Source organism: Canis lupus, chromosome 1 (genome assembly GCF_003254725.2).
Source record: "Canis lupus dingo isolate Sandy chromosome 1, ASM325472v2, whole genome shotgun sequence".
Taxonomy (NCBI): domain Eukaryota; kingdom Metazoa; phylum Chordata; class Mammalia; order Carnivora; family Canidae; genus Canis; species Canis lupus.
In genome coordinates, this window is record NC_064243.1 from 95,124,166 (window position 1) to 95,145,011 (window position 20,846).

At 41.5% G+C, this 20,846-nt stretch overlaps 1 protein-coding gene across 11 annotated transcripts in view; it reads right to left on the minus strand.

Moving 5' to 3' along the window:
• Positions 1–10,387, minus strand: part of LOC112644837 (serine/threonine-protein kinase MRCK alpha-like) — a 66,268-nt gene extending 55,881 nt beyond the window's left edge. For 4 of the 11 annotated variants that reach the window (XM_049093022.1, XM_049093046.1, XM_049093040.1 and 1 more), the window contains exons 1-4: positions 10,164–10,387; positions 7,057–7,186; positions 5,617–5,681; positions 2,528–2,604 (exon numbers count right to left, since the gene is read on the minus strand). In XM_049093022.1, the coding sequence (XP_048948979.1) occupies positions 2,528–2,604; positions 5,617–5,681; positions 7,057–7,186; positions 10,164–10,176 (285 nt within the window). In that variant the 5' untranslated portion in view covers positions 10,177–10,387. Of the gene's footprint in view, positions 1–2,527; positions 2,605–5,616; positions 5,682–7,056; positions 7,189–10,163 lie in introns of those variants that run through there. The other 7 variants (XM_025423556.3, XM_025423552.3, XM_025423550.3 and 4 more) reach the window with 2 other exon arrangements.
• Positions 10,388–20,846: the final 10,459 nt, after the last annotated feature.

Below are 20,846 nucleotides of genomic sequence, written 5' to 3' on the forward strand. Positions count from 1 at the left end.
TAGATAAGTAGCCCTGCAGTTTTCAGTTCTTTGCATTGCACTCTACAACTGCCCCTGGACAAGGCTTTACTTCGATATACTATTTGTCTTAGCTTCCTCTTGCTGAGTCACAAATTACCAAAAACTTGGCACCCTAGAACAAAACCCATCCATTATCTCATGGTTCTGTGTGCCAGAAGTCCAGGCATGGCATAGCTGGCTACTCTGATGAGGGTCTCCTAAAGCTGAAATCAAGGTGTTGGAAAGGGTTGGAGTATCTTTTGAGGCTTGGGGTCCTCTTTGTAGCTCTCATTGTTGTTAGCAGAATTCTTTTCCTTGCAGCTATAAAACTCATGGGGGCCCCATCTTCAAGGTTAATGGAAGGATGTCTCTCTGACACAAATTTCTTGTGAAGAGTTCACTTGATTGATTAGATCTGGTCCACTGAGGGTAATCTCCTTTTTCATTCACTCAGAGTCAACTGATTAGTAACTTAACCATGGGAGTTGATAATCTATCTCATTCTCACTCATCCTGCTCAGACTCAGGGGAGGGGATTTTACAGCATTTGGACTCCAGGTAGCAGGGATCTTAAGGGTCACTTAGAATTCCGCCTACGACACTCTCCTGCAAGGAACAGCTGGAGGCTTCTGTTTGGCTCTTTCTTCCCTCATTCCCCAGGCCATGGAGATCATGCATGGGTCATACCAGTTTTTGAGTCTGTTTATTCTCATCATATACTCAGTGACTGGGGAACTAACCACAGGTTAGAGGCATGGACCACTGGGTCCACTGAGAGACAGTCCCAGGCCAAAATGTCGTTTGCTACCCAATGTACTAGAGCTCCATGCTGACTGGTGGACCATAGTGGGGGAACCATGGCAGTTCCCAAGAATGAACATCGACAACCTCTGACTTCAGGTGTTTTCTCTCACCCAGTACATGATAGCTGTGTAATAACCTGCAGAGCCCTGCCTCCCAGCCATAGCTGGCCCAGTCTGCAACTTCCTTCTGCACCTAGTGAACCAACCCTGTGTTCCAGGCTTCCAGGTTCTGGAGCCCCAACCCCTTCTGTTTGTCTTGCAAATTCCAGAGGTGATAGCTACTTCTTGCAGTTGCTGCCTCATTGTTGCCTCACTGTTTGCTTTTTTGACTTAAGTCCTCTGATGCCTGTTCCATCAGTTCTCTGTTGTAAAATGTCCTTACGACATGAATGGACCCAGAGGACATGCTAAGTAAAATAAGCCAGCTGCAGAGGGACATATACTGCATGATTCCATTTCTATGAGGAATCTAAAATAATCCCATTGATAGAAGTGGAGAGTGAGAGTGGTCCCCAGGGGTTGGTGGGGAGGGGGAATGAGGAGATGTCAGTCAATGGGCGAAAGGTTTCAGTTACACAGGATGAATACACTCTAGAGATTTGCTGCATGGCATTGTGCCTGTGGTTAATGATACCATATTGTGCACCTAAAACTTGTTAGGAGAGTTTCTTTCCTGTTTAGTGTTCTTAATACAACAATGAAAAAGAGGAACAGGGAAGCTTCTGGAGGTAACAGGTATACCTTGACTGGTTTTACAGCACTGTGTGTCAGATTGTATACATTAAATATGTACCTCAATTATACAGCAATTGCACCTAAATAAAGCTATTAAAATAAATTAATAAAATAAAATGCCTCTATTAAAATAATTGATACATGGGGCACCTGGGTGGCTCTATTGGTTAAGGGTCTGACTCTTGATTTTGGCTCAGGTCATAATCTCTGGGTCATGAGATCGAGCCCCACATGGGGCTCCACACTGGAGCCTCCAGGAGTCTGCTTAAGATTCTCTCTCCCTCTCCCTCTGTGCCTCCCACTGCCTGTGCATGCATGCATGCACTCTCTCAAATAAAAAAATAAATCTTTAAAATAAAATAAAACAAAATAACCGATACAGCTCCTGTCTTCCTGACTGGAGCCAGACACATATCCAGAGTTTTCTCCACAACAGAATGGGGAAGCAGACTCCATCATGTTCATATAATGGGTCACTGCACAAAAATATACCTGAACATACTATGCTCCACATGCATGACACTCACATGGTTCCACTTACAAGCATTCTAAATTAGAATCCTTTGTGGAGTGTGAACAAATACAAAAGGTGAGGAAGTCAGTACCCTGAACAGCAGGGTGGACCCTGCAGAAAAGGAAGGCTTGCGACCCAGCAGCAAGCATTCCTAAGGTGTCAGCCAAGCTTCCATCTGCCCCTGAGCACAGATGACACAGGTATTTGATGCACTTTTCTGTACATGTGTCATGGTTTGCAATGTAAAATATTTTGTTCATTGTTTTAATCCCAATACAAATGACTTTACATCTTACATAAACTTGCAGCCTAATTTCCCATCACACCTGTGTCTTTCCCATGTGCTTGTGTCAAGCCTCTGAGCCTTTCATTTGGAAGGATGTTAAAACAAACGGTTTTAGAGAAAGTACGATTTTGAGAACATCAGTTACTTCTGAAGAGGCTGCAAAACATACTCCAGGAGCTTCGTACATACCTCACACTGAGCCACAGCACTGGTAGTTGTATCACAAGGTGCCACAGAGGATGACCTTGGGTCTTCTCGCACTATCCCTGGAAAACAAGGCAAACATGTTTTAGCTTGTTTAGCTTCTAATAAAGCTTTATTAGAAAAATAAAACTAATGTTCACACCTTCTTTGGTCCTGATCTATTTAAAATTATTCTCAGACTGTATTTTTCAAAGCTGACCTGATTTATCATGTATACATATTTAAATCAAAATTTTTGTTTATTCATATAAATAAAATGCATTTAATACATCTTAGAATTCTGCATCTCAAATGAAACATGTTTTTAGCAAATTCATGGTAAAATTTTGATGAAAGTACAGAAATAAATAATCTAAGTTTTCATGCATATAATTGCTGTGTGTCAAATTTTGCTTTCTATTTTTTTTTTAATCTTTGCTTTCTTTTTCCCAAAAGTATTACATTTAAATAAAACTTAACACATTTTTTGGAAGACCCAAGGGGATTTCAGAAATATGGTCATGCAAATGATGGCTTCTTTTTCTGTGCCAGCTTGTCCCCTCTCCAGGAATCAATTTCACATTACTCCTCCCACATACCTAGTGTGCACTTCTTAACCCAGGTTATCTGTAGTAAGAATATAGGCAGGTATAGAACAAATATTAGTTGTACTTAAAAATTTCTATCATTGTATCAAGGTATTATTGATATCTTGATTTAGATATCAAGACAGGATATTTAGACAGGATACAGTATCCAACTATGAGGGGGTTTTTCCTCAAGGATTCTTTTGTTCTTAAAGTAGGTTCCAAAAAAATAAAAATAATAAAGTAGGTTCCATGCCCAACATGGGGCTCAAACTTACAAGCCTGAGCTCAAGAATCACTGACTGAGCTAGCCAGGCACCTCTTCTCAAGGAAATTTTATTTTATTTTAATTAATTTTTTTACATCTGTTTTTATTTAAATTCAATTTACCAACATATAGTATAACACCTAGTGCTCATCCTATCAAGTGCTCTCCTCAGTGCCCGTCACCCAGTTACCCCATCTCCCCACCCACCCTCCCCTTCCACAACCCTTTATTTGTTTCCCAAAGTTAGGAGTCTCTCATGGTTTGTCTCCCTCTCTAATTTTTCCGACTCAGTTCCCCTCCTTTCCAGTATAATCCTCAAGGGAATTTTAAGGAAATTCCATACTTTATCATCTACCAATTGTATTAATTTTAAATATACTGTATTCAAAATGAAATCTGGAAGTATGATTATAATTCCATTTAAATATCAGATATGAGGGGATCCCTGGGTGGCTCAGCGGTTTGGTGCATGCCTTTGGCCCAGGACGCGATCCTGGAGTCCTGGGATCAAGTCCCACATCGGGCTCCCTGCATGGAGCCTGCTTCTCCCTCTGCCTGTGTCTCTGCCTCTCTCTCTCTCTCTCTCTCTCTCTCTCACACACTCTCTCTCACTCTGTCTCTCATGAAATAATAAATAAAATCTTTTTAAATAAATAAATAAATATCAGAGATGAAAAAGCACAGATTTAAACTTTCTCTAACAACATACCTTTAACAACTGACATTGCTAATAATATGTTTTTCAGCTGTAAATCCTTAGCACGATTGTTTAATAGTCCAATAAGGAAGAGTGTTCAGAAATGTCACAGAACTCTGAACAGGGATTTTGTTGCTCTACAGCAGTCAGACAAAATAATGGTAATAATAAAACCCAAGGTTAAAATGTTAACTTCATAAAGCATAATAATAATATATGGCCTTTCTCTTTTGGGTTCCTTCTAAAAAATGTCAAGCCCATCAGGACTCCCACCAATCAATGTTTTGGTGCCCAAAGTACCCCATCCAGGGCTGTTCTGTGGCAGGCAAGACTGTGTCCTTGCCTTTGCTGGAGCATCCACCCCTGCTTGGGCAGGGGCCACCACATCCTGGATGCTCCACATCTCTTATCCTATACTCAGTGCCTCCTTACATCTCTCTTGAATTTGAACCTATCCTGGTTCTCATCTTCACAAGGGCACTTGAGTTCTCTTTAACTGTTTTGTCTCCTGTCCATTAAAAAGGCCAATCCACAAATATCTATTGAACAGCCACTGCTTTCCAGAGTTTGCCTGTCTTGAGTTCCTTACTAGCCTGCTCCCTGCCCTCCAGAATACTCCTCAGCTGGTGAAAACCTACCCTGATCCAGTCCAGTGTGAGCCACAGAACCGTGCAATGAGCAGAAAGGAGAGCTCAGGCATACAGAAGGTCCTCTACTGATTTGTGTAAGAAATGGCCTCTGTTAAGAACACAGAATATCCCTTCATTCGAAGGTAACATCCACCTCTTATTTTTATTAAATTCTCCTATCAATAATACTGTCATAGTGAAAGAAAATTTAAGGGATTCATGTATTAGAGTGTGACATGTTTTTAGCTTCCTGATTCAGGGGGAAATGTCCAGGAAATCTTAACGGGAAGCAAAAGAGGTTAGTAAATTGTTGGAAATGGCTTAAAGCAGGTACTCCAAGAATCAAAATCTCGATCCAAGGCTGAGTGAGTCTCCCTGGTGAGTCCCCAGCTGCACACTGTCTCCTAGAGCGTGGAACACCCAGACACTTGTTACCCCAACCCTACCAAGCCTGAACCCTCACGGACCTCCAGATGGGGTGGAGTTTACCTCATGCTGCAACACATGGCAACATTCCAACACCAGGAAGTGACTGCCACAGAATAAAAAAGTTGTGTTGATTTAAAAAAGGTTTTTATGAACTATTTCATGGTACTGAAAAATGGTAGTTCCACTTAAAGCTTTTACCATGATAAAAGAATCTCTAAATTATATAAAATTAGACTGAATAAAATGGCTCTTTCAACATTTTATCAAAAGTAGACACATGCACGTGCGCGCGCACGCACAGACACACACACACACACACACACACACACACACACACACTAACCTGGGATTTTTAGGCAGCTCTTCTCCCACCTGAGCAGGAAGTGGGCTCTCACATGGCCACTGGGACCCATGGGAGCAGAGGGCAAGAGATCCTGACCTAGGCAACAGTTAGCCCCATACCCTTTTAGATCTGAGCTCCTCACCCTTATTCAGGTGTTCAATTTCTAACCACACGTCGGATTGGTACTTCTCTTTGGCTTTCATTTTACTAAAAGAGGCAGAAAGAAGGGAAGATGTCATTAGGCGCTACCTTCTGGAGACTGACATATAATTGGACCCTATGTAACTGCAGTGTGGGGCTAATTCAATTAGAATCCTCAGTTGAGCCCAATTTTGTGTTTAAAATATTCCAAATAAAGGAGATTTGACAATTGCATCAGGGTCGTTTAATAGGGAACCAAAATAATGGAGCAAATAAAGGAATACATATTCTTTTAAGTATATATATATATATATATATATATATATATATATATATACAATTTTCCATCTGATTCACATGACGCTTTTGAGCAATGATATGAATTGAGATGCCCTGGGCATAAGTTGAAATACTCTGTTTATTCTGAAATAAATATCAATAACAGGTATTATTGATAGTTCTCATTCCCATACTGAGAAATGCCTTTTCCTTTTCACCTTTAAGTAAAAGATACTAGCCTTCTTATAACTGAATAAGTTGTAACATATGAAGCTTTTGGCTTTCAGTAATTCAGCTCCCTGCACTGAAGTGATCCAGAAGTTGATGAGTGCAGTCAAGTGCATAAGGCTTTAGGCACAAAGGGGGCCCTCAGAGGCATGTATTCATTCCCACCTCACTCAGTGATTCTTTTGGAGCATGTTTATGTCAGAAACAGATGTCATATTTACATTTTTACACTGGCTTGAATTTTGGGGTTTTTTTCCCTCCTGTTACTCTGCACTATTACACCATCTCACCTACACTGATTAGCTATGATTTTTATCAGTTTGTTTGATTATCATATTGCTGGAGTTTAATTTGCTCTATCTTTGTGATAGGAAGGGAACAAAATTCTCCACTAACCAACAAACAGAATGAGGAGAGGCACCTTTTAAAACATACATATATTCTATATACAAGATAAATTATACATTATAATAAAAAAACATGCAGAAACCAACAGAAGTGGACCCTTTAGAAATTAAAGATCTGTTGGAAATAGGCAGCAATGTTTAGTTTCCCTCATTCTATTTTCATTTTAAAAAGGATCTTTCTACATATACAAGGTATTGCTTACAAGAGGATTCGGGTGCTTGTGAATCAGGCATTTTTACAAAAATGGAGGAAAAAGCAACAGAAACCTCATTCACAAAATGAATCAGTTTTGAGTAGCAGTTAATAGCATTTTGTGAAGATGCCGGAATCAACGAAAGCCTGTTGAAAGAACCTATGTTGCAAGTGCCTAACTGCTTTCAAATGTTTCATAACTTTCCATTTCATAGATGATTTTTTTTTGAAAACTGAACTTTATGTTACCAGAAGAAACTGAACGTGTCACTTCGCCATGAGTACTTTGCAACCAGACTCTACATGGTTCTGCGAGTGGCATAGTCGGGCTTACCAGTCGCGAATGAGTGGGACAGCCGCCGGGAGCACCTGTCTGGAAGCTCCATCTCTGACCAGAGCTGACTCCAGATTAAGCACGGCCGACACATCCAGTGTATCAAATTGCTCCATCACCCTGGTGTTTCCTACAAAATCAGTTAAGTAGGCTTACATTTGTCGTCGATTTTCCGTGTTCTAAATCACATCCAGAAAAATTCTCGAGGTGCTCAAGACTATTACTTTTTTTGAATAGTAAACAGGAAAATTTCTTGTTAAAAATACATTACTTTTTATGAACTTTGGGCACAGTATTAAAGATTCGTATGAACGGTCTCGTTTTTATAGTTATCACCATGATAACTGTCCTTCCACCCCCCGCCCCATCCCCACCTGCCATCAGCAAAGAGCAGAGCAGATTTCTTAGGGAAAGGCTTTTTGTAGGTTGAGACCTATATATATTGACATAGTTCAGCAATTTCATCATCATGGCTTCCAACTTCTGTTTTGTCCACCCTGTGAGCCTTGCTGGACTATGAGTGACACCCCCCCTTGCTCCTATAACTGACTGGGAAATTTTTAAAGATTCCACTGCTTTGGTTTTTTTCTAAGGTCAAACCCTGAGGATCCTTTTAATCCCTGAGGCTAGAATGTAGAAAGTAAAAGATATGAAATGCCAACACGGAAAAAGAAAATCATTGTAAATAAGGGTAGAAAACAGGCTATATAACAGTAAATTGTAACATAAGACTATTGAAGGAGTCATAAAGAATTTTTTTACTAGCAGAGAAAAAAAGTAAAAACTTAGAGATGGTACCAATACTAATGTAGAGCCCTGGATTTTGATAAAGCTCCTAGGAAGTGCTGTGGCCTCGCCAACATGCCGAGCAAGAGCAGACTACTTCCGGGACTTAGATTGTGCATGTGGTTGGAGAAACCATCCCTTCTTTCAAGGCAAAGACTTTTGCTGACCTAATTAAGAAAGGGTCCTATTCCAAACATTTTATTCTTAGAGTTTAACTTAAATATTAGCGTAGGCATTGAAATTCTACAGTACGCCCATCTGTGAAACAGTCTACTGCTGAGCAGTGTGTACGGTGCACACCACTTAGTAATGTCACAGCATTAGGCCTCTGCTCTCAGAGGGATAGCCCCATCACTGGATGGTCCCATCACTCCACAGCAAGTTCTGAGACTGGCACACGACCATCCATCCGGGTGTGAAAGAAACTAAAACTGCATTTGGACATGCAAAGAGAGAGAGAAGCTTTACCACACACAGACTTTTCTGAAATTCCTCCAGGACGCTCTCTGGTGCAAAACAAAATCTGAACTCAGGAAAGAATGAAAACAAAAGGACCCAGGAAGAGTGGCAGCCTAACTAGTAACTTACAGCTAAGTCTAATATCCTGTCCGTGGACAATTATCTGGATCTGACGCCCTGGATAATTCCAGCGTTAGGACTGGAGTGCAACTGTCACTCAGCAAACACAGGCACTGAGCAAACACAGGCAGACTACAGCTGGCTGGCAACATCTCCCACGGCCACGAGATTTCTGGGAAGCCAGCAGTCCTCAGGGATCACTGCTTCTGTGTCCCAGCCAGTGCCCACCAGGAAATAGGCACATTTCTCGAGGCCCTCACTGAGAGAGGATGTGCCCTGTAGAAACCAGTTACACGATTTTGAATATGTTTATTGCTAATGAGGCCAAGGGTGTCTTTTATCTTTACCACAAAAGGAAACGTCACAGGGTCTCATGTAACTGAACTTGATGTGCTTGGAGAATTTATTTCTTCATATCAAATCTACGGAGACTGTTGGGCTCAACTACAATGCTTTTATATTACAGGTAATTATATTGGGACTTACTGATATAAGGCTGCATCTCAAATATACTTACATGGGATACATGATATGAAGGGCTTATAGGAGAAAAAAAATTTCTTTCCTGTGTAGTAATAATCAGAGAAGCAGACTAGGCACAACAAATGACCAAATTCTTATGGGAAATAGAAGGAAGTAAGTGCCCATGAACAAATTCCAATTAAAAGAGGTCAGACAAGTCAGACACAAAGCAAGATCTGTGCAGGGAAGAAGCATAACTGTGAAAATCATACAGGCATTAAATAGGCCATGTGATCCTGGGCACCAACTAGGTCTAGCCCCAAGGAGTTAGAGCCTGGACAAGTTACAAAACATCTCCGAGCTGAAAGCATGAAATGGGGATTAATGCACATATGATGGGCACACACACACACATATATATAGTGTGTGTAGGTGTATGCAACAGAATATATGTGTCTTCTGATCTTCTGATGGCCACACATTGCAGGCACATAGCTTTTACTGTGTATTATTAAATACAGACCAAAACCAGAATTAGCTTACAGAAATTGTAATACTTTTATTTTAAGCCTCAGTCAACAGCTTAGACTTGGGGCGCCTGGGTGGTTCAGTGGTTGGGTATCTGCCTTCAGCTCAAGTCGTGATCCTGGGGTCCTGGGATCAAGTCCCTCATCGGGATCCCTGCAGGGAGCCTGCTTCTCCCTCTACCTGTGTCTCTGCCTCTCTCTCTCTCTCTCTGTGTCTCTCGTGAATAAATAATTAAAATATTAAAACAAAACAAAAAGGGCAGCCTACGTGGCTCAGTGGTTTAGTGCCTCCTTCAGCCCAGGGCGTGATCCTGAAGACCTGGGATCGAGTCCCATGTTGGGCTCCCTGCATGGAGCCTGCTTCTCCCTCTGCCTGTGTCTCTGCCTCTCTCTCGCTCCTCTCTATGTTTCTCATGAATAAATAAATATTTTTAAAAACGCTTAGACTTGATGAATCAGGAAAGTGAACTTTAGAGTATTTAGGAATTATAAACTCAGTTAATTTCCAAATTCATTAATTTTGTGATGTATTTTAAACCTAGGATACCCGTATTTCCAAGCACCATTTCCTATTACAATTTGTAAAAGAAACAAATAGAAATGTATCTTAAAAAGAGAATTATACATTTTAAAACAGAAACCCTGATACTCAGCTGAGTACAGACACTATTTATTACCTGAGTACAAGAACACCTGCTTGGGTTACAGTTGCTGAATTAATAGGGAAAGTCCTACAAACGTGGGCCCACATACCTTCCTGAGGCATTCCGCAGGGGCCTCTAACCTTTCATCCTGCAGAAGGAGGGAGTTCTCTCTTTGCTCATAGTGATGTGAACACTCCCAGGGTTTCCCTCCTGGAGATCTTGCCAGAGCGGGAAGTCCTGAAAGCCTAGTTCCTAGCGCTCCAACAGCCCAAAGGACCCACTGTCTGCAGGCCAACTGCTGCTCCCCGGGGCTGGAAGGGTCCTGCCCCAGGGTTCCGAGGCCACCTCCCGCCTGAGGGGCAGTTACCTGTGATGACTCGGCGGTGCAGACTGGACGGGCGTCCGAGTGTAATGGTCCAGCCTAGGGAGATGGAGCTCCTCCTTCCCTGGGTGGTAGGGTGCAAGAAATCAGGGGAGGGCACTCTGGAGATGGCGTTGTGATACTGGACTGTTCAACACAGCCTTTGAATTATGAATGTTCAGATACGAACGTATATGAAGATATATATCCAGATAGAGGTCCATATATATGAAGATGTATGTATGTGAATATGTGTGTATATACATGTATATGTTATGTATAGGATAATAGGAATCTAAATTTTTTAATAAGTTTTTTTGTTTTACTGAGATTTTCTTCTGGTAAACTTTAATTTTGACATAATTTCAAACTTGCAGAAAAGTATAAGAATAGACAGAGCTCCTACAAATTCTTTATCAAATATACCATTTTAAACATTTGGCCCTATTTGCTTTCTCTCTTTCTCTCTCTTCATGTATGTAATATGTATATGTTTTTTTCTGAACCTTTTGAAGATAAGGTACAGACCCTAAACACTTAAAAATAAGGACACCTCTGGGGCACCTGGGTGGCTCAGTCAGTTAGGTGGCCAACTCTTGGTTTCAGCTCAGGTCATGATCTCAGGGTCATGGGATCAATCCCCGTGTTGGGCTTGCTGCTCAGTGGTGGGGAGGCTGCTTCAGGATTCTCTCTCCCTCTCTCTCTGCACCCCTCCTGCTCACTCACTGCTCTTTCTCAGTCTCTAAAATAAATAATCTTTAAAAAAAAAAAAACAAAAACTAATAAGGACACCTCCTGCATAACCATGGTACCAGGACGAAAACCTGGAAATTCACCATTGACACACCATTAACTAAATTACTGGTGAAGAGGGGGGAAAAAGACATTTTGCTTTCAAAGGAATAACAGTAAGACTTTTCACAAAAATTACAGAATTGAGAAAATAATGGAACAACGTCTTCAAAGTACTTCATGAAAATAACTGCCGGTTGGTAACTACATCCAGTGTGGGATAGACTTCAAATATGGAGGCAGTTCTCAGGGTATAGCATGATGACTGTGGCCAACACATCCAAAGATTTCTCATCACAAGGATTAAATGTCTTATTTTTCAGTCCATATGAGGTGATAGATATTAACAAAATTGACTCTGGTCATTGTTTCACAAAAATGTAAGTCATCGTGCTATATACCTTAGACTCATACAGTGTTGCTGTCCATCAGGTGTATCCAATGAAACTGTGAACAAATTTAAGGTGGTTAAACTGTTTCACACAAACAAACAAAAAAATCAAAGAATTTATTTCCATAGAAATAAATTTCTTTCCACTGAAAGAAATGCTAAAGGGAAGTTTTGAGTCATAAAGGAAAGAATTAAGGATCGGAATATGGTAATTAAAGCAGGAAAGAAGAAAATCAGTAAGGATAATATATGAGTAAATCTAAGTAAATATTATTTATTTTTAACGTTTTATTTATTAATTCATGAGAGACACAGAGAGGCAGAGACATAAGCAGAGGGAGAAGCAGGCTTCCTGTGGGAAGCCTGATACGGAACTCAATCCCAGGACCCCAGCAGACGCTTAACCACTGAACCACCCTGGTCCCCCTAAAACACTGACTGTTAAACAGGAAAACTAATATTGGTGTGGAAATAAAATAAATAACAGTAGAGGAATGGCAGAAAGGGGTGTTGAGTTAGGGTTTCAAAGTCCTCATACTGTCAGTAAATTCTAAAATTCATATAGATTACGAATCCAAATGTGAAATGTAAAACAATGAAACTTTTAAAAGAAAATCATGAAATTACTATGATGAACTGGAGGTAGGCAATGTTTCCCGAAGTAAGACACAAAAAAATACCAACTTTTTAAAAAGATGGCTAAGTTGGACCATGTGAAAATTAAGAATTGCTATTCATCCAAAGACATCAATAAGAGAGTGAAGAGGCAAGTCTCAGAGTAGGAGAAGAGATTAGTTAACTGATCTATCTGTTGAAAGTCTAATATCCTATGTGAAATACAATCTGTGACCTGTAGGTGCCTATATCAGTCATATGCATTTTATATATAATACAAATTATGTGTGTGCATAGAGTCCATGGAAAAGGTAGGAAACATAACACAATATCAACTTTATGCTCATCAGAGACATACAAATTAAAAGCAGTGTGATACTACTACAAAAACCACCAAAATGGCTAAAGCTAAAAAGACATGACGTGCAGAGAGTTGGCGAAGATACAGAAGAATGGGAAATTTCACACATTGCTAGTAGGAGTGTAAATAAAACTAGTCTGGCACCCTTTAGCAGAAAACTTCTGGAGCTGAGCATATGCATGGCTTATGATTCAGCAATGCCACCTCTTGGAACACAGTATAAATATCTAGGTATGGAGGCAAAACATAAGCACAAATGTTCATAGCAAATTCATAATAGGCAAAAACTAGAAACAATCCAGATACCTGTCAAAAGTAAGAAGCATTTTTATAAGCATGATATATTCAAATGAGAAACAACAGGAAAGAGAAAGAGAAAATACGACTACGTGCAACTCATGGCCAAATCTCTGAAATATTTGGGAAATGCAAACTAAATGACAATGAGATACGAGTTCACATCTACTGGAGTGGCTTAAATCTTTGCACATGTCGGTACCATGTCTGGCAAAGATACAGGGTATCTGGAACTCTCCCACATTGTTGGAATGTAAAATGGCACAACCACTCCAGAAAATAGCTTGGCAAATTCAAGACATTAAGGACATACACACCTTTTGACCTGTCAATCCCAATTCTGTGTTAGTCTAGGCAAGTGAAAGCAGTGACACGAAACCTGTACACAAACATTTATAGGAGCTCTCTTCATAAATCATCGTAATTACATTGTGATCATTAATCACAAATTTGATAAAGCTTGAGGACATTACACTGAGTGCATTTTCAAAGTGTTACATAGTGTAGGATTCTATTTTTTAAAAAAATAATTTTATCTATTTTAGAGAGAGAGCAGGGGAAGAGGCAGAAGTAGAGGGAGAAGGAAAATCGTAAGCAGGCTCCACACTGAGTGCAGAGCCCACCTGGGGCTCGATCTCATGGCCCCTGAGAGCATGACCTGAGCCAAAATCAGGAGTTGACCACTCAATCAACTGAGCCACCTAGGTGCCTCTGTCTGATTCCACTTATTCAGTAATCTGTACATGTATTAAGACTCATACAACTGTATACCCAAAAGAAAATTGACTTAATGTTTGTAAAATTGTTATTTTTTTAAAGATATACTTACTTATTTTAGAGAGACAGACATGGTCACCTGGGTGGCTCAGTGGTTGAGCGTCTGCCTCTGGCTCAGGTCATGACCCTGGGGTCCTGGGATCAAGTCCTGCATCAGGCCCCCTGCGGGGAGCCTGCATCTCCCTCTGCCTGTGTCTCTGCCTCTCTCTGTGTGTCTCTCATGAATAAATAAATAAGATCTTTTTTAAAAATAGAGAAATAGGGCAGCCCGGGTGGCTCAGCAGTTTAGCACTGCCTTCAGCCCAGGGTGTGATCCTAGAGACCTGGGATTGAGTCCCACATTGGGCTCCCTGCATGGAGCCTCCTTCTCTCCTTCTGCCTGTGTTTCTGCCTCTGTGTGTGTGTGTCTGTGTGTGTGTGTGTGTGTGTCTCATGAATAAATAAATAAAATCTTAAAAAAATAGAGAAATAACATGAGCAGGGGGAGGCGCAAAGGAAGAGGGAAGAGAAGCAGACTCTCCACTGAGCATGGAGCCTGATGCAAGGCTGGACCTTAAGAGCCTGAGGTCACGACCTGATCTGAAATCAAGAGTCTGACACTTAACCGACTGAGCCCACTTAACCCAGGCGCCCCTTGTTTGTAAAATTTTTAGAAATAAAAATTAAACACTGCAAATTAAGTTGTAGCCAAGAAACACAAGGATTCTTTAAAGACTGTTCATTTGATGTGTGTCTTGTACGGTGCTTCTCCGAATTCTCAAAACTTCTTTTTACCTACACTTGTAGCTAAGCTTGGAATCATTCTCCATCCAACTCATTTCTGGTTCCATGAAAGGATCTCATATTTGGCCCCTAGAGGAGAGGAAATTCTTATTTGGGGGTTTCCTTCAGCCCTGTCCAAGTATCCTCCATTTTAGCTATTCTAAAAGATCACCAAAGACAAAGGAAAAGGAGAATGGAGACACACACTAACCCACCATATTTTAAGCAATTATCTCAAATCTACAGAAGCGCCAGCCACACAGCAACGATGCCCAGTTTCCCTAGGGCCTCATGCTGCAGACTGACTGTGCCAGGAGATCTGAGGTGAACGCACTTGACCTCAGGGAGGCTTGTTTCTCCAGGGCAGGCAGGAGAGAAAAGATAGAACAGCAAAGGACAGGCCCCATCAGAAGGATTTTTCAGTTTTCCACTCACATTAAGTAATAATCAGGATTCTGCTGGGGAGATTTCTGTGTGTGTGTGTGTGTGTGTGTGTGTGTGTGTGTGTGTGTTATGCTGGGGAGATTTCTTTCTTTGAGTGGTTTCATGGAAAGAGCTACCACCCACCACTTCGGAGACAAAGAGGCAGATGTGTGTCCACAGACCTGATCTGGAAGCTGAGCACCTGCCTCCCTCATTCATGTCTGAGATGACAGAGAATAATGGCACCTGATCCTAACTCCTTCTCTCATTTGGGACTCAGAGAGGGGAACCCCCTCTAAGAGAAACACCGAGTAGGAAGCACATACAAGTTCTCATGCCAAAAAGCAGACATTCAGGCTTCACCAGACTCTCATTCCTTCCCTTGTAACTCATATAAATTGCCTCCTGGGAAGAGAATAGTCCAACCCTGTGGTCTCCCTGAGTGACAGCTTATCAGATATACCTTTTCCATCATGAAGGGAGGATTGTCACAGCACAAATGCCCAAAAGTTATGTCCTGCAAAGTGGTATTTTCCCAGTGTCCACTACACACCAGGCTGGCTTGAGTTTCCTTAACAGAATTCCAAGCCATTGTCCGTGGAGCTGCAGCCACACTCAATTACAGCCCTGGCCTCTGGCCTCCTGTCTCCAACATCCCCACAGGCCCTGATGTCCACATCTGTCCAGTCTCTCCTCCTCCTGTGGCCTCGTCCCAGCCCACCATTGTTTTTTGTCTGTCCCCTTCTATTTTATGTGCCGCTGTCCATGCCCTAGTGTCCTACAGCCTTTCCAGACCCTGGTCCCTGCCACTCCTCCCCATCCCCCTTTTAAGAGAGATAATAACAAGTGTTGTCAAGGACATGGAGAAATTGAGACACTCATACACTGCTGGAGGGAATGCATAAGGCAGCAGTTGCTGTCGACAAAGGAGAGGCCTCTAGAAAGACAGTGAGGTAGGAAGCCCCAGGAGTCTGTCTCCCCACCTAGAAGACAGTTGCACTGGCGGAATCTGCCTGATGTAACTCTTTTGGAAATCTGGTGTCTATTGAAGGCTTGCAACTTCCAGGAGAAGGTTTGGATGGTAAATTGCATTCAATTTTGAGCAATTTTGGCCCTTAACACAGTAGCAGCTACCCCTTCCCTACCCCCAGCCATGTGGCAGACAGCTGTGCATGTTTCCTGCAGCAGCTCACACACAGCTTGAGGACACAGAGCAGGCAGGAAGGACTCTGTCCTCCAAATATTGGGGGACTGTGCTGCCATCACTGATTGCTGCTTCTGATCACAGATGTGCAGACAAAGAGGCAATGGCCACTGTATTGTTGCTCCCCCAGGGTTCAAGAGTCATCCAGGAGATTTCAAGAGCCAGTTGCATTTTATTCTCCCTTCATATTTTTCCTTTTCCTCTTCAGGAGCCAGACATTAAAGGCTAGGGCATTCAAAAACAACTGCATATACAGGGAAAAGTAGAAAATGGAAAGACTTAGAAAAGACCTAGGAAATTATGTTTATCCTTCAAGCTGATCCTCAGCACAAAGAGGCTACAATTTTTTAAAAATGTGTTTTAATTAAAACCCTGAGGAAGGAGGAGATTCTAATTTCCAGAGTTATCACGTTATTAAATTCAAATGTCCAGTGTTAAACAAACAAATAAAATCCCAGGCATGCAAAGAAACAGGAGAGTATGGCCCATTCTATGGGGGAAAAAAAGTAAGTCAACAGAATCTGTGGAAAGACTTAACAGGGTATCTAGTAGACAAAGACTTCAAAATAATGCTCTTGGGATGCCTGGATGGCTCAGTGGTTGAGCATCTGACTTTGGCTCAGATGGTGATCTGGAGTCCTGGGATTGAGCCCTTCATCAGACTCCGTGCAGGGAGCCTACTTCTCCCTCTGCCTGTGTCTCTGCCTCTCTCTGGGTGTCTCTAATGGATAAATAAATAAAATCTTAAAAAAAAATTATGCTCCTAAGGTTGCTCAAAGAGCTAAAAGAAGACATAGAGGAAGTTGAAACTACCTGTGAACAAAATGGAAACATCAACAAAGAGACAGAAAACATACAAAGAAACCAAAAAGAAACAATGGAGCTGAAAAGTACAGTAACTGAAATGGAAAAGGTGGGAGAAGCATTGGAAGACTGTGTTAGGCAGGCAGGAGAAAGAATCCGTGAACTTGAAGACAACCTTGGACGTTATCAAGGCTGAGAAACAAAGGAGAAAAGATTGAAGACAAGCAAACAGAACCCAGGACAACTTGGGCACCTTTGGAAGGACCAATGCGCATGTCCTAGGAGAGTCCCAGAAACAGAGGAGACAGAGAAAGGGGCAGAGAGACTCCTTGAAAAAATAATGGCTGAAAAATTCTAAGTTTGAAAAAAGACATGACTATGAACATTGAAGAAGCTCAGTGAACTCCAAGAAAGATGAACTCAAAGAGACCCGCATGAGACACATTATAATGAAACTTTCAAGAGATAACAATAAGGAGAGAGTCTTGTCAGTAGCAAGAGAAAAGTGAACCAACACAAGGCAAGGATGCCCCAGGAAGGCTGCAAGCAGATTTCTCATCAGAAACTTGGAAGGCCAGAAGACAGTGGGCTGATATGTGGAAAGTGCTAACAAGAAAACTGTCACCAAGAAATCCCATATCTAAAGTGTTCTTTGTGAGTGAGGGAGAAATCAAAACATTCTAAAAGAAACAGTAGACAGTAGCTGGGAGCTACTGGGAGCTTGTGACTAGACCTGCCCTGCAAAAAAAAAAAAAAAAAAGAGGTCAAGGGAGTCCTGCAAGGTGCAATGAAAAGTCAAAGAGTAATTCAAAGCTACATAGAGAAATAAAGATTTCAATAAAGGTAAACATATGGATAATTATAAAAGCTGGGGAGTCATAGTCTGGGGACACAGGCTCACCAAAAGACAGGGACCTAATCATGGGGCTAGAGAACACCTTCCCCCCTGCCAAGACACACACCTCAGGACCACATTACTAAAGGCTGTTTCTGGGAGTTTCTTCTGCCAAATGCATCATGCTTGGCTATCTAGAAAAAAAAAATCACAAGCCATACCAAAAGGCAGAAATCACAATTTGAAGAGACCGACCAGGCATCAGAACCAAACTCAGATACGGCAGGGGTTGTTGGAATTACCAGACTGGGGAATTTAAAACAATTCTGATTAATATGCTAAGGACTTTAATGGAAAAAGGAGACAATATGCAAGAACATATGGGCATTGTAAGCAGAGAGATGGAAATTCTGAGAAAGGTTAAAAAGAAAAGCCAGAGATCAAAAACATTTTAATAGGACTGAGGCATTCTTTTGATGGGCTCATTAGTAGACTGGACACGGCTGAGGAAAGAATCTCTCTCTGAGTTGGGCATGTGACCATAGCAACTCCAAAATTGAAAATTAAAAATAAAAGGTTGGAAAAAAATATAAAAGAATATCCAAGGACTATGGAACAACTGCACTGCTGTAACATACATGTAATGGGAACATCAGAAGGAAAAGAAAGAGACAAAGGAACAGGAGCAAAATTTGAGGCAATCATACCTGAAATACTCCCCAAATTAACATCAGGCTCCAAAACAGAGATCCAGGAAGCTCAGAAAACAACAGGTAGGATAAATGTCAAAAAAAAAAAAAAAAAAAAAACTATATTTAGGCATATACAAATTAGGAGGAAGTAAAGTCTTTCTCAAAGAAACCAAAATTGAGGGAATTTGTTGCAAATACTCCTGCCTAGTAAGAAATATCAGAGAAGTTTTTAAGGGAGAAGGAAAATGAAATAGGTCAGAAACTCAGATCTACCTAAAGAAAGGAAGAGCACCGAAGAAGGAATAAGTGAAGGAAAAAAAAAACCTTTTATCTTTCTTATTGTTGTGATCTAACAGATAACACTTTGTTCAAAATAATAACAGCCATTGGGACACCTGGGTGGCTCAGTGGTTGTGCATCTGCCTTCAGCTCAGGTCATAATCCCAGGGTCCTGGGATCGAGTCCCACATCGGGCTCCCCGCAGGGAGCCTGCTTCTCCCTTTGCCTGTGTCTCTGCCTCTCTCTGTGTGTCTCTCACGAATAAATAAATAAAATCTAAAAAATCTCTCACGAATAAATAAATAAAATCTAAATAAATAAATAAAATCTAAATAATAAAACAGCCATAATGTATTTGATTATGTATACTTATGTATGTTTACGGATGGGCATATAGTAGGGATACTCTTACCATACAACCCAAGAATCATGCTCCTTGATATTTACTCAAATGATTTGAAAACTTATGACCACACAAAAAACCTGCATATGGATGTTGATAGAAGCTTTATTCATAATTCCCAAAACTTGGGATCAACCAGGTAGGTGAATGGAGCTATGTTGCATTGCAGATGATGGAATTTTTTCAACGCTAAAAAGACCTGACCGTCAGAGCATGAAAAGACGCAGGAAACTTAAACGCGTATCACTAAGTGAGCGAAGCCCATCAGAGAAAGGCTACATACCGTATGATTCCAACTCTAGGACATTCTGGCAACACTGGAGACAGTAAACAGATCAGGGGTGGCCTGGAGGGGGCAGGGGCATGAGTAGGGTAGGCAGAGCACGGAGAGTTTTTAAGGCAATGAAACTATTCTGCGTAGTACCTCAAGGGTAAAAACATGCCATCGTACGTTCGTCTAAACCCACAGGATGTATGGTACTCCAGGTCAACTCTGGGCTTCGGGTGATCACCTTGTATCAGCGTAGGTCCAGCAGATGTGACGAGTGTACCTTTCTGGTGGGGATGTTAATAGTGGGGAACGCAGGGCTATATGGGAAATACCTGTACATTCTTCTAGCATTCGCCAAGAACCTAAGACTGCTCAAAAAAAAAAAAATTTTTTTATTAGTCGACGAAAACATAACCACGAGTAACGAGGACATGAGTAACATTGTTCTGCAATTATTTTTATGGTGATTTCACTGCTGATTGTCCCTATAGGGAGTGAGGAGGAAATGTTTCAGGTATGCTAGTCAGTAAATTCCTAACCACCTTCTCATTTCCTCAGGAATTCTGAAAGGTGTTAGAACTCGTGTGTCGACAACAACAGTTCAGATTGGGAAAACCTCCTACCCTCCCTAAAAACACAGTTCCAGGATTTAAATCCACATTTAATCAGAGGAATAAACAGGGAACACAGTGTTAAAACAGGCAGCCCTGTAGGCGTCTTAAATGCTATTGTGCAAACCTGCTATTGAGAAATGCAGCTCGAAGGAATCTAGCAAAGGAGAACATGATGTTGTCAAACTTGTCCAGCTCCTCGTGGATCCTGAATGTTGGACTCCACAAACCCTGCACTTAATTCTAATCAAGATATTCAGGAAGACACAGGACCCTCCCACCTTCCTTGGCTCCTTCTCCATTTCCCACCCAAACAAGAAGTGCTCTGGGTTGAAGACCACATTGCCACATACCTGAACACACACATTGCAATGAAGAAAGATGGGTTACTAATTTCCTTCAGTCTGTAACAGTAAAAAAAAAAAAAAAAAAAAATTAAAAGTACAATAGAGTTTCACATTCAAAAGTTAATTGAATTCAACTCAGTCCAGATTTGAGATGAAGGGAGTGACTGCAAGTCTTCATCTGGAAGGGGCTGGGCCTTGCATTTGTGATCTTCATACAATATGGCAAACAAGCTGACTTTCCAAATCAGGAAAATGTGGGGAGTGGGGAGGGGACTGATAGGGATGATGAGGAGCTCAGAGGCCGCCCACCCCCCCCCCCGGCTCCCCAGAGCATTGCCCTGGTTCCCCTACCACTTCTTGGGGCTCCTCTCTGAGCACCTACAGATTGGGCCAACATGACAGCCCATGATGGGCTCTTACACTGCCTTTGGCCCATTTCACACGTGGCTGAGTCTACCCTGCCTCCTAGGTAGATTGAATTCAGGTCAACCAATTCCGAGGCTCACCCACAGAGTCAAAGGCCTCGCCGATGGCCACCAAGGTGAGGGGGCAGTAGGGAATCTTAGC